The sequence below is a fragment of the Brienomyrus brachyistius genome, chromosome 25 (assembly GCF_023856365.1).
Source record: "Brienomyrus brachyistius isolate T26 chromosome 25, BBRACH_0.4, whole genome shotgun sequence".
Taxonomy (NCBI): Eukaryota; Metazoa; Chordata; class Actinopteri; order Osteoglossiformes; family Mormyridae; genus Brienomyrus; species Brienomyrus brachyistius.
The window spans coordinates 8,897,870-8,912,507 of NC_064557.1; the positions used below are offsets into that span (position 1 = coordinate 8,897,870).

Genomic DNA, 14,638 nt, shown 5'->3' on the forward strand with positions numbered 1-14,638 from the left:
GCCTTTCTCCTACTCTCCTTTTTTTCCTCTATACACCACTCTCTTTCTCCCCATCCTTTCCTCTATGCCACCCTCTCTTTCCTCCCATCCGTGCTGCACTTTTTCCTCCACGCCTTCTCCCTCCCCTCCCTCTCCTCCTGTGCACCCCCCGCTCTCTTCCCCTCCATCCCAGGCCATCATGGCCCAGCTGCCTCAAGAGGAGAAGGCCAAGATCGCCGAGCAGGTGGAGAGCTTCCGGCAGGAGAAATGCAAGCTGGATGCCGAGGTGGCCAAATGGGACGACAACGGCAACGACATCATCGTGCTGGCCAAGCAGATGTGCATGATCATGATGGAGATGACTGATTTCACCAGGTACGCAGGCTGCAGTGAGCAGGGAAAATCTGTGTCATCGCTGTGACTGCTCCTGACAACCTGCTCAAATTATTCACCAAGGTGGCCTCGTGTTGATCTACTTGCAAGCCACCTCCGTCTGCTGCTCCAATCTTGCCTCCCGCTTCTGACTTCCTGTCTGTTTCCAAACTTTGATGTTCAATTTATTAGATCTATAACTACCTCGTCTTCAGAACATGGACCTTTCCTGCAAATTGCCTGTACACACCAATTACCTTGACAGATATGTAAATGCTGGTCAGTCAAGGACAGCCAGCTTGTTGGTTTATGCGCTATTGGCTGTGTGTTCCGGGATGTTCTATACCGGACTGAGAAAGACCAAGGCAAAAATGTTACCCACTGCACATTTTCTTAGATAGTTCTGTCGAGTGTAACGCCAAATCAATCATCGGCCATAATTGGGCGTCGCTAAGGTGATGGGAAAATAAATTGTGTCATGTGGTTAGGTGCTGGCACTATGCCATAGGATCTTGTAATAGGGTCTTAGTGTCGCTGATGAAAGGTCACCCCTTCATCCTTGGCAAACAAAGGTCACCAACTATTGGTTTAATTCCTGGGCTGCTGTAACAGGGGCAAAGGTCCGTTGAAGAACTCCTCCGACGTGATCAATGCTGCCAAGAAGATCGCAGAGGCGGGCTCCAGGATGGACAAACTGGCCCGTGCCGTCGCTGACCAGGTAAAGGTCCCTATTACGCGCATGGGCTCCAAAGGCACTCCAGGAGAGCCGGGTTACCCATGCCTGATTTTTCTTTGCTTGTTTGTTTACATTTTTACGAAGGTCTAGGCACCGCAGCAATGTGAAAACAGGCTACCCAGCTCCTCACAATCCGCTCAGGAACTGCAAACCCAAGTTCAAATAGGGCCCATCTTTAACATAATTAGGCCCTCTGAGGCACTGCATTCATAATCAGATGAGTACCTTTGCGATGTGCTGATGGGCCTCTTTCAATATGTAGTCAATCAAGTTGGCCCCTTGAATAAAAGAGGGAGATGTGTGTGGCGATAACGGCCATGATGTGTCCATCTGCAAAGGGGAGCCTGTTTGCTTCATCAACATTTAATAAGTCAAGTATCATGTCCATTCGCAGAGGTATCGATTCATTAGGACCTGGCTTGTTGTTGTTTTGTTTTTCTTCTTGCGAGCAAGGCAGTTCGTTTGATATTGAAATTAGCCTGCCGGTTTTGAGTAATGAGAAATTTGGTATCAAGCAGGAAGTGAGAAAAACGAGAGGAAAGAAACAGGGACAGACACACACAGCACATGCACACACACACTCCCACCACACTGGGCCATGAAGCTACTCAACCGTATTCGTGGAATAGCGCAGAATCGCTTGAGTGGGAATCTGATGCAGTGCAAAGCAGCGGGCCCCGAACAGAATCAACAGTTGCTTTAATGAATTGAACAGGTGGCTTGCCATTCTTAATTCAAGCGTTAACGGATTCCTTGAGTTGAATATTCACGTCCTTCTGCTTCCCCGTGCTGCGTTTGACGAGCTCACATGCACACTGCGAGCTCATGCAGGGGGAGGGCTTAGGCATCTCATTCCTGAGCAAATTCAGCTCATTAAATCCTGTCCTGCAGGTGCAGAACGAAGGCCACCACTGACTTCATCTTGCATGCAAAGAATCGAACAAACACAAGGAAAAGAGAGGTTGTTGGTAAACAAAGTCCTATGGGTGTTGAGGTGATTCCTCATCTTATAGCTTCTGGAATCATTTCCGTATCATTCTTGCCATCAGAAACAGAATCCATCAGAGAAGAGCCAAGATCTTGTTCTTGGTTGTGAAGAGTTTACTTCTTATTCTTGATTAAAAAGAGCTGAGGTTATATTGGTTATATTGGTTGGATTATTTTTCTTTTTCAAGAAGGGTTGAGTTATTGTTGTCAAATGTGAAGAGTTAAGACCTTGTTCTTGACTGAGAAGCGTTGAGATTCCTGTCCCTGTCCATGTGAAATCATAGAGCACTGAGCCATGACAAACCTTGTTGTTCTTACCAGAGACATTCCTCAAGTAAAACAAAGCAGATTGTGTCCTTTGGAGGGTCAGATAGCCTGTATTATAGTGCAGAGTGTATACAGGAATCTGTCGGACATGTTTGTTGGTGTGCCAAGTCTCTATGTTTACGGAAATTAATGTATTAAAGTAAATGTGGAGCTGGCCGCTCATCAGTAATCATATTACTCATCACAAGGCAGAGGAACCACAGAATGAGTGACGACTTTAAGCTACAGCCAAGTAATATTTTTACTCAATTAAAAAATGAAAACTAATGTTGAAGTGCAGCTTTAGGTTTTGTAACAAGGAGGTTAACGAGGGGAGCCGGAGTGGAGGTGGGGCGGATACCTCCTTTATGCATGGTAAACACACTCTGTCTCTTAGCCTTGATAAGGCACCTCAGTATCGAAGCGTCAAACAAACCAATCAGGTGTGACAGCTTGGCGTCATAGGCAGAAAGTACAGCTTCTAAACAGAAACACTCTGTCTCTCAAGAGTCCAAAACTGTGTACGAGCAGTGGTCTCCACACTCCGCAAGGATTACACGGTGGCCTGCACTGTTCCTTACGGGGCCTGGACTTTGTGCTGAGTTTTGTTTAACTTTCTCTGCGGCAGTCAGGTCAACCGTGACTGAAGGAGAAGCTCGTAGACCATCAGACAAACAGAGCCGTCATCTGATCGAACGGGGAGAAAAGACGCATTTGGCACCCAGGGCTGCACGAATACTGCAACGACAGCTGTTCTGTTTCTGCAGTCTGAGTGGCGCTGCAGGTGAAAGCTGTAGGAGGCCGGCACAGTTCAGGAAGCGCTGGGCAAAATGGCAGCCTGTCTCGGGACTTCATTTCCCATAATGCCTCACTCCATACAGTTAACATGGAACCCCATCTAAAATATTACAGAGTAAAAAAGAGGTGTAACTTTGTGGAGTTTAATTGAATTTCATGGTCAGATTTCATTACCCCAGTGGTACGTTTCATCCACCCTATGGTGGAACAAAGGGTCTCAAGATTCTTTTCACTTCTATATTGATTTGTTCTCCTTTTCTATTTATTGGCGTGCTTGTTTTTATGGCGGTATTAAAAAGCCATAAAAAGTGTTTTTACGGCAGTGGGCTTTTTCCATAATTGCGGGGGCTGCTGTCTGAGGATCTTGGGTTTAGCCACGGTGGTCTGAGGGCGACATGCTGATCCGAAAGCTGTCCGCTGACTCAGGAAGGGCCCCCGCCCTTCTTACGCTCCGCCAGCCTCATTGTGATGTGGAGCGGAGCCTGGCTCACATCCCACCCGCTCTGAGCGACACCCTCGGTGCCCCCCATCACTCCATTCAGAGTCACATCTTCTAAACGTGGTGCTTGAAACATCACACCACATCCACAGATGTACGTAAATTGCTGATTTTAACAGATGGCCCCCAAACAGATCTTTGGTCTACACTCTCTGCATCCTCGCTGCCCTAAGCAGTGCTGATGCCAAATTCACACCATGGTGTTGCCTTATTTAAAGGTCATTTTGAATGCTAAAGACTACAACCTGTTTAGCATGTATGTAGGAATGTAGGAAGGGCTGATAATTAGCAGTTAATTAAAGAATAATTTAATGAACAGCTCTTCTTCCTTTTTCTAGTGCCCCGACTCGGCCTGTAAACAAGACCTGCTGGCATACCTGCAACGGATTGCCCTCTACTGTCACCAGCTGAACATCTGCAGCAAAGTAAAGGCTGAGGTGCAGAACCTCGGGGGAGAGCTCATCGTCTCGGGGGTAAGTTGGCGCGTACCACCCCGGGATGGAGGGTGTCGGGGATGTGGTCCTACCCGGAAGCTAGATGGGATTCCACGGGTGTTTGCATCACTCTGCTAGTCGGGCATGAGAAGCTATGAAGCTGACAAGACCTCAGGTGACACCCTGGAATTGGCATCGTGGGTAGCCAGCAGTAACAGGCAGCAGTGCCCATATGTGCGCGTCTTGCTAGGCGTGAAACCTCCCAGTTCTGGTTTCCTGCGTTTGTCAGGTGGACAAAAGTGCCATGCGGGGTCATACAAAAAACGGGGGGGGGAGCTATATATACAGTCTGTAAATGATGATACACCGCTGAGGGGTGGACTTGGTTAAGTTAAAATGTCACGCTTCCAATAACTGTCGGGATGAGCCGACAGACGGCGATGTCAAGAACCAGGAAAAGTAGACATTACCAATGCTGAGATACCCACCCCGGTGAGTTAACTATGTTCCAAGATTGAAGCAGCCTTTTCACAAGCCCCCGTGTCTTACAACTCCCTCCCCCCACCCCCAGTACATACCGCAGGCAGGTTAATCAGTGCTGGGGAAGAGGAGAGCCAGTAATCTTGCCTCAGACTCCAGAGAGCGTGACTGGTAATCTTCATTGACAGGCGGCGTAGGAGTAGCGAGGGATCGATGTGTGTTTGAGCCTCTAGGGGGGCCGGAAGCTGGGGGGGGTGGATCAAGGCCGCTGACCAGTACATCATTGAACGAACAGTAAAGGTCACACAAGGCTATTCTCTGAACTCCTCCATCCTTAAAGCCTCATAGTCGGACTTAGCCACTTAAAATGAAACTAAAATATTCATATCCTCACAAATACCCTTGCATGATGAGTATATTTGAGACACACAGTAAGGTTGTTACATCTGAGTCCCATCTTTCGAGGCTGATCAGTTCTTAAAGAAAATCATTGACTTAACTGTTCAGTTGCACTTTAACTGAAGTGTAACTTTAATAGCGTGACTTAGCTTCTCACCGTTAGCTGCTGTTTAGCTTCTGTGGTACCAAGTGGTTTGCTTCGGCTGTGACGACCGTTTTTGTGTAAACGGGCGTGACCTCGACCTTCAGCAGGGTCCGACAGCAGTAAACGTCCCCGGTGCTACGAGCTGGGGCATATTGACAAGATCCGTCGAGGCATTTTCCACCACCGCTAACGTGAAAGGACACGTCGTTTATAACAGTAGTTAAGGATGGCCGTGACCTTGCCAGGCACCGGGGGGGGGGGGCGTGGACAGGTTGGTGGTGAAATCCCTAGCATGTTCTGGAATGGGGTCCTGCTGAGAATATCGTTAACGCCATCATTTAGGCACACGACCTGCTTGATGCCATCTCACACACCACTTTTGGCTTTAAATGGCTGGACGTAGGACTCGACTGGCTGTCTGTGGAGCCCCTCCCTGTCCCCACACCCCCCCCCCCCTTAACCGGAGTGGGATTTTCAGCCCTGAGAGTCCAAGTCAGATGGCTGTCTGCCCCCCCGACCCAGAATGGGCCCCTGCAGTAACCGTGGCCCCCAGGCCATGGTGTCAGCCCACCTCACAGCTCGCCGCAATTCCCTCAGGCAGCCGTGCCCCCCTCCTATCAGGCCGAATCACAAACAGGTGACCGAGAGGGGGGTGGTGACACTGTGGCTCTGAGCTTCTGGCAGTCCCCCTCCCCAGTCAGCCATCTCCGAAATACCATAAGCTGCCGCCACCCTCTATATATAAATCATATGTGTGACCAGCAGGGGGCTTATTGAGGACGTGTTCCTCTGGTCAACAGAGCGGAGCTATCATGAGGAGCACTGGGTTTCCCTGGCCGGGGGGGTCATTGTTTGGCTCTGGCGGGAGGCTGGAGAGGAGGTGGGAGCGTGGCGAGAATGCCGAGTGAGTCAAAACCTGTACCCCCGCCCCCCCCCCCACCAATCACAGCTTCGCCTTCCCTCCCTGTCTCATTTTCTTTAAAACTTCAAAGCATCTTTTGTTCAAACTTCGGTTACAGTTCCACCAGATCTTAACAAGCACCCTGGGTGATTATCCTGTACAGTGAGGCACCTGCTTTCAGATGCATCTCTGAGGCCGAACGCCATCTCCACTACGGGTTTACGACCACTCAGCCACCAAACCGCCGTCTCTCCTACGGCTTCATGGCTGCCGAGCCGCCAAACAATGTCCCCTCTACGACTCCACTGCCAAACCGCTGAAAGCCGTCTCTGCTACGGGTACCATTTCCGTTACAAAAAGCTCCTTCTACATACTCGCTGTTTTGGGGTCCTTCAAGTCAGTTCAGGGCGATATCTGCCCGCTTAATCCCCAATTCTCCTAGTAAAGACAGGTAGGGCCACACCTGTCTGGACGTGAGCGCTCTACTGACCATGTGACTTCTGAGATTTAGCAAGATGCCTAATGGATATTCTTAACAGGTGAAGGTGTCTGGGACAGGATAGATGGATGTATGTCTGGTGGAGGAGGGTGGCATTCTCTGGGCTCGTAGACCTGCATCCTGCTCATGTCTGAAATCATAGCAGGTTGACACATGGGCGGCCTTGCTGTGACATGTGACTACTTCTTTATGCGCGTGTGCTCCAGTGTGCGTCTACGTTGGCATCCTCTTCCTGGTCTGACACATAGGAAGCCTCCATCCACCATCAACGTGAGCGTGCCACACTATTTTTATGATTATTCTTATAATTTTTTAACAGCTCGATTTAGCGCTTGTGCATTTCTGAGATTTCTTGCTTTGCTGAGATTCTTTTGTGACTGGAAGAGCATCCATCCATCCATTTACCAAACCGCTTATCCTACTGGGTCGCGGGGGGTCCGGAGCCTATCCCAGAAGCAATGGGCACGAGGCAGGGAACAACCCAAGATGGGGGGCCAGCCCATCGCAGGGCACACTCACATACCATTCACTCACACATGCACTCCTACGGGCAATTTAGCGACTCCAATTAGCCTCAGCATGTTTTTGGACTGTGGGGGGAAACCGGAGTACCTGGAGGAAACCCCACGACGTCATGGGGAGAACATGCAAACTCCACACACATGTGACCCAGGCGGAGATTCGAACCCGGGTCCCAGAGGTGTGAGGCAACAGTGCTAACCACTGCACCACCATGCCACCCCCCAGTGCTAACCACTGCACCACCATGCCACCCCCAGTGCTAACCACTGCACCACCATGCCGCCACTGGAGGAGCATTTGGGGATAAATACACATTTTTGCATGTGTTTTTTTTTTCCATGTCATGTGATTGTCGTTCTTCATGACGTTAGATCCTGGCGAACAATCCGTCTGCGTCTAAAGAGTGATGCTGATGGCGACTTGGTGCCACGCAGAGCGATTTAAAAGTGGTTACAAATGATTTTATTTCTAGATTGATTACAACATGTGGAAAGCGAGAGAAAGAAAATGCCGGTAATGTTATTCCGAACATGCCTGGGCTATGAGCAAAGACTAAATTATAAACAAAAAGCTTGATGACTGGGGGGAAAAGCAGGTTGATGTGAATTTATTACCATGATGTGAATTTATTATGACGCTTTGTATGCCTGATAGAGAGAGGATTTTTTTCTTTTCAAATTAATTTTTTATTTTTTAGGTATGCTTGTGGTGAGTTTGTGATTGAAATAAGAGCCGTGTGGACAGCAGGCCCATCCCCCAGCCTCGATAACAAACGTCCAGCCCGTTCTGAGGTGAGGGGAGGGAAGACGAACAAGAGCAGAACCAAAGACGCATTCAGGGCACACAAATCGTGCTCATGATTATGCAAGGAGCCCCCCCCCCCCACCCGAGCCCCCCAGTCTTGTCGGGAACGCCACTCATATTCTTCTAACCCACAGTGCTGTGCTCTTGACGAGCATGATTACCAGTGAAAGAGCGCACTACAGGATGTTCCATGCGGTGATCTTCGGAAAGACACGCTAACCAATCCCTGTGCCCAGAGAAGGCTCCTCCCAGCTGGCATCAGAGTAGGGCTGGGCGATATCGCATCGATATTATATCATGTAAATGCCATAAGCACATTTGTCTGGATGCAAGCTTTTCGGTACAATACGGACATTTACTTACACCCACAATTTAAGCAGATTAGTAGTCCACCTAAAATATTAATAAGTCATTTCATGACCCCCAAAACTCAGTAATCAGTATGAATTTGGCATATCCTTATGTTTAATAAACGTGTCGGACTTTAACCTGCAAAAAGTTCCGCCACACCACCAGTGTCTTTTTACCGTGTTTATACAGAAAATCTCCTCTTTTAAAAGATGTTGTGGCTGGTGAGCTGCTTCTTTCTTCACCGCCACTTCAGTGCATATCACACTAAAGTATACCAAACCATAGTATACCAGAACAGTATTATGTGGTGTACCCTGATACAGTGCATATCACACTAAAGTATACCAAACCATAGTATACCAGAACAGTATTATGTGGTGTGCCCTGCTACAGTGCATATCTCACTGAAGTATACCAAACCATAGTATACCAGAACAGTATTATGTGGTGTGCCCTGCTACAGTGCATATCACACTAAAGTATACCAAACTATAGTATACCAGATCAGTATTATGTGGTGTACCCTGCTACAGTGCATATCTCACTAAAGTATACCAAACTATAGTATACCAGATCAGTATTATGTGGTGTGCCTTGCTACAGTGTATATCTCACTGAAGTATACCAAACCATAGTATACCAGATCAGTATTATGTGGTGTGCCCTGCTACAGTGTATATCTCACTGAAGTATACCAAACCATAGTATACCAGATCAGTATTATGTGGTGTGCCCTGCTACAGTGTATATCTCACTGAAGTATACCAAACCATAGTATACCAGATCAGTATTATGTGGTGTGCCCTGCTACAGTGCCGCCTCACAGATAACTGGTCTTACACAGTACTTTGCTCGCATGTCTTACCCCCCATATAAAGTGACAGCGTGCTCTCTGTGTACTTCATAATGGTGTGGCCAGTCATATGACTGGCGGGTGGGATATGGTTTGCTGGTTTCTAGAATATTCCACAATCAGCACTGCTTCATTCCCATACCTGGCTCCTCGCGTCCGTTACTCTCTCAGTCTCCCTTCATCCTACAATGATTTTCAATTGAATTAAATGAAATTTAGTTTTATATAGCGCCTTTCACAACTGAGTCAGCCCAGGCGCTTTACATGGGTGTGCTGTGATGCACTGTAACATCATTAAGACAGAATATTACAAAAACGGGGAAAAGGGAAGACAACAATGTGAAAGAAAGAGTGTCATTTGACAACAGAGGAGAGAAAAGCAGGGGGAAAAAACCTCTGGGGGCCCAAGGTCAGCTGGCTGCCCAGCCCACCCCCTATGCTAACATTAAAAAAACAAAAGAAATAGTGAGTTTACTTGCTAAAAGTCTGTGGTCAAGGTCAAAGCCCAACACCATTGATGAGTCTCCATGCGGCCCTGTGTAGGGGGGGGCAGATTGAAGGCTGCACCCACGATGTTACAGTTCATAAGTCACACTCATGATGTCACCCCTCCATGGAACCAAACCAGGACTCCAGCTCAGGTAGTCCATGCTGTGGTGCCATTCCGAACCGCGGTACGTCCATCCTGGGACAGCGGTTAGCGGGTTATTGACGTCTGAGATGCGGCAGCCCCGCCAGTGAGGAGCCGAAGCACCTTCTCCACACATCTCCTAGGAAACGCTTTCCCTGAAGCTCCACGGCGCATCGAGAACAACGTGTGTCTCTTGCACAAAGATCACGGTTTTCACCACGTTTCTCCAGTGGCTTGTCGGCTAATGATATATTTACCCTTATAAGAATGAGGCAGGCAGGTGCTTCAGCACTGTGACCTCACATGTCCAGGGTTAGGGGTTCGATTCCTGCCCCAGCTCGGGATGTGTGCATGCTCTCCGCATGATCATATGGTTGTTCACGTGGGTACACTCCCATGGTCAGTAGACATATGGCTCAGATTATTTGGGGTCTGTAATTTGCCCGCTTGTGTGTGTTCGTGATGAACTGGCACTTTCTCCGTCATCTGTTACCTCCTCAGATCGTGGCGTTTTGAGCACAGCCTGTCATGTGCTTTATGCTTCATCCTCTAAGCAGATATAGCACAAAACTGTCTGTTTTTTGAAAGTTACACAAATCTGAGACAGCAGACAGACAGCCTTTGGGTGAACCCAGAGATCTCCGTTTGTCCATCTCCCTTTGTAAACGTCGTTTGACCGGCTGGCTTCTGACGAGTTATCCCCCATCTGTTTTTTGGGGTAAACATGGATCATTGGGATTTGACAGAAAATGCTGTAGAGGTGTAAAATGTTGCGCGTAGAAGTGCGTACGACATGCTGTGATGTGTCGTGTTTGATTCAGAGGTTTCCGGCATTGTGTGTCTATCTTCATGGAGGGGCGGGGGGGGGGGGGGGGGGCTGTTCCATGTGCTTTCATCATACAAAGATGAAATCATGCCCCCCCGATGAACATCGTTACTCAGCTGGGGGGGGCACAGCAACGAGAGAGCTTCAAACTATGTCTGTATTTCAAATAGATTTCAGTTAGAAGTTTGCTGTCTCGCGTTTCCACCGCGCTAATACGTGTCCTCAAAGGGGTTTTTTCCCCCCCACACCCGCCGATATCTCGCCCATACGACCTGGGTTTGATGAATGATAACCTCTCCCTTGGCGCGTGCTTTCAATTAGTGCAGCGAGTGTGTTTTCCTGGGGGTTACAATCAGCGCTCGAGTGTGAAGCGGCTGTCAGATTCAGATCCGCCGACTTCCGAGTCTGCGGCACCTGGCAGAACCTATTAAAAATACCTAGAAGCCCCCCCCCCCCCCACCTCACTTTGTTTTTCTTTTGCTTCTGAGTATCCCCCCAGCGAGACAAACACAGGCAGAAAGCCTGTTGGCAGGGCGGTGTTCATGGGGCCTATTCTGTGGGGGCCCCATCCGTGTTGGTCGAGAGGGGACAAGGCATTCACGGAGTCACTGGTGGCCTCAGGAATCCAGGGACTCCCCCCAGCTTGTTAAATTGGCATCACTACCAAACAGGCGGCCCCGGGATTAACGAGGGATCCCAGCTTCTGTAATTGGACCCCGGCCCGGCGCGGTCCCCTCCTTTCCGCCCGGCGCCATTGTATCATTAATGTCCTCCCGCGTTCCGGTTGGGATTCGCTGTCGCTTATTTGATTTTGATTACCGAGTCCTTGGATTTCCTCGAGGGAGATGGGCTTTCTTCTTCCCGCTCACCATCTGGAGCTGGAGTCTATTATGTCGTCCAGCTGACTCGGGGTACAGGCCCCCGCCGGGGAATGTCCGGAAACAAGAGCGAGAGGGGGAGGCAGGCGAGGACACAGAGGACCGGCGTACGTGTTAATTACAGCTGTGCGGAAACCTCTGTGTGACGAGCGTGACATTTCACCCTTTCGTCTTAGTAACAGAGCCCTCGAAAGGTGCGCCAGAAGAAGGCCGCAAAGCAGCAGGTGGCCAAGCTGAGCTGACTGCTTTCAGACCACGGCAGTTAGTGGGAGACTAGTAAAACCCCCCAGGGAGGTGGGTTCAAGGTTCTGTGGACAGTTAACCGGGGATCCAGGAGAGGCGAGACCAGGAAACACAATTAAGTTTGAGTCTGAATGACCAACAAATAAAAAGGCGACAGAAACTAAACGGGGCTTTGGGAATTTTTTATTTTTTTTAATTCATTCATGTTCTTCTCTTTCTTATCGTTATAAATATTAATTCTCAGGACCATTAATACATTATTACCTTGAAGAATAATATGGATAAGCGAAATAATAATTACAGTTGTTTTTATTATTAATGTCACTAATAATAGTAGCACTAACAGCAATATTACTGCTTAATACTACTGCTACTATTATTAAGTAATGAGCCGTTAGCGCATTAGCGGATAATAACGATCCGGCTCGTGACGCTCATCTCTAATTTTGTCTTGTCCCCCCCCCAGCTTGACAGCGCCACCTCCCTGATTCAGGCCGCCAAGAACCTGATGAACGCGGTGGTGCTGACGGTCAAGGCGTCCTACGTGGCGTCGACCAAGTACCAGAAGGTGTACGGCACGGCCGCCGTAAACTCGCCCGTGGTGTCGTGGCGGATGAAGGTGCCGGAGAAGAAGCCGCTGGTGAAGAGGGAGAAGCCCGAGGAGTGCCAGATGCGGGTGCGCCGCGGCTCGCAGAAGAAGCACATCTCACCCGTGCAGGCCCTGAGCGAGTTCAAGGCCATGGACTCCTTCTAGGCCCCCGCCACGCCGTACCGGCCGCCCAAACCGCTCCCTCGGATTCCTTCTGATCTTTCCTTTCTGTTTTCTTTCCGGGTCATTTGTTGATCGAGGTTCGGCAGAGAGGCGCCTCCATGTCCGTATGTCTCTACGATAGCTAGCTAGGATTGGGACGCCAGTGTCGATGTGGGGAGTCCGGATTGTGGGGGGGGGGGGGGTTGAGATTTGCCATTAGTCATGTTAGATTGCCCCAGTGACCCCCCCAGAATAGGCACCTGATCACAGACAACAAACAACGATGGAAAAACGTGATGTTCAATGGGAAATCAAAACTGTCAGGTATCTCTGAGCGTCGCTGAATCTTGTGACATAACAGTAACACGTAAAGTGATTGACTATAATGATAGTAATAATGATTATAATAATAATTTGGCTGGATGTGTGTATGAATGGTTTACGAAAATCATATATCAAATTAACCAAATGAAAACCTTGATGTCAGCTGTTGCTGGTTTTATGGATGTTCCATCAGCTTCTCTCCCTCTCCATCTAACGAGGCCGCTTAGATTTGTTCAGTATCGGTATTTTTTTATTTGGTTGTTACTTGTAGTGATTCAATGATGCTCATGGTTAATATACCCAGAACGTAACATTAGCGTATGACTCGTTTCTGATAACCCACGTGGCCCATAAAGCACAGGATTCCATCTACACCATTTTTAAAATGTATTTATTTAACTATAATGCCACTAACTGTTTCGGCCTGGTTGGACATAGGGTTAGGATGTTGTTTAATTTAGATGTGGAGAGGATTCAATACTCCTGTGGATTGCTTGGAGGTTAATGCTGTCCATGTTTTCATCTTCTCATGTTCTCCATTCTCCAATAAACTCTTCAATTCTACATGCTCTGTCAAATCGGTGGACTCAGGTTGATGTTGTTCATGGCGCACGACCCAATCTCACACATACGAATCCACGTCGGCACCGATATAACATTTGGAGATGTGCTGCAAGTTTAGACTTCCACTAGCGAATCTGTCCACCAAAACCTGTGGAATCACCTTGGCTAGGAGAGGCCATAATTAGTATGGAGATACGTGTGTTTGTCCGTAGAGGTCATCCATGCCCTCTGCGGATTATTCCTGAGGTTTTGGAGTTCGCCGCTAAGCTCCAGAGCGGCGGCCAATCCGATGGACAGCATGGAAAATTAAACCAAACCAAACTGTCCAGCATTTGAGTGTGAAACTGGTGAAGAGCAGGGCCGGTCAGTCCTGTAGGTGACATAGGCTGCCACTTAGTGTGGCAGCTTCTGGGGGGGTGCCGACTTGCCCGCCAGCTTCACTTTGCCACTGCCTGGGGGGGGAGGGGTGTGGCGGAGGTGAGACTTGGCTTGGATCAGTACTGGGTAAGATTCAAGCTTCAAGCACAGTTGCAGGGGAGGGGGGGCGGGAGGATAGGAGTAACATCAGCGCAATAAAAGGCCAGACAGTGCTGTGACAAGACAGTGCAATATAAGAACAAGCACACAATAAATAAGCAATAAGTAGGTGATGCAGTGTGGAAAGGGGCGTACAAATAACCACAGTGGTGGTAAAGTGCAAAAGTGCAATATTACTAACAAGGGCAATATAATGCAGTGTGGAGACGGACGCAGGTCACTGGTTGTTTATTGACCTGATGCTTTGGGTCACGGTTTCTCAGCTTCTCCCACGGAGTGTCTTCTGCCCAATGCAGACATGCTGAGTACGGGATTCTGTGTGTGCAGAGCGTACGAACTCCGAGGGCAGGGGGGGGCGGGGGGGGTCCTCAAAAGGTTGCAGATACGTGCCTAAAAAGCTCGACATAACGATACGACGCATATCGGACATCCATTTCCCATTGCATTATGTGAAAGAACAACTCAAGAATTTAATTTTTTTATGGAATTTATGGTATAAGCAAATGAAAAGCAAATGAAGTGCTTATTTATTGAACATTAAACTGTAATACAGTATAATGTATTGTTTTTGCTAAATAATGATTAGAAAAGACACTGGCATTTTTTAAACTAATTAGTACTCTTTTGCAAGTACAGTGACTTAAAGCCAATAGAATTCATTTAGAAATCAAGTAAAATGCCATAAATACTGATCTGAAGTGCAGGCAGTCGCCGGGTTACGAACAAGATCCATTGTGTCTTTAAGTCGACTCGTAGGTTAGTCATGAAAATAATTATACAGCCCATAATAATTATTTTTATACAGTAATAAGTTAAGTA

The 14,638-nt window shown here is 48.2% G+C and overlaps 1 protein-coding gene across 1 annotated transcript; it reads left to right on the forward strand.

Annotated features, from left to right (window-relative positions):
* The first annotated feature begins 6 nt into the window (after positions 1 to 6).
* LOC125720745 (catenin alpha-2-like) lies at positions 7 to 13,296 on the forward strand. Its single transcript, XM_048996551.1, has 4 exons — positions 7 to 354; positions 964 to 1,069; positions 4,016 to 4,150; positions 12,110 to 13,296. Exons 1-4 carry the CDS (start codon positions 65 to 67, stop codon positions 12,395 to 12,397), a joined length of 819 nt encoding a protein of 272 aa, XP_048852508.1. The 5' UTR covers positions 7 to 64; the 3' UTR covers positions 12,398 to 13,296.
* The last annotated feature ends 1,342 nt before the right edge of the window (positions 13,297 to 14,638 follow it).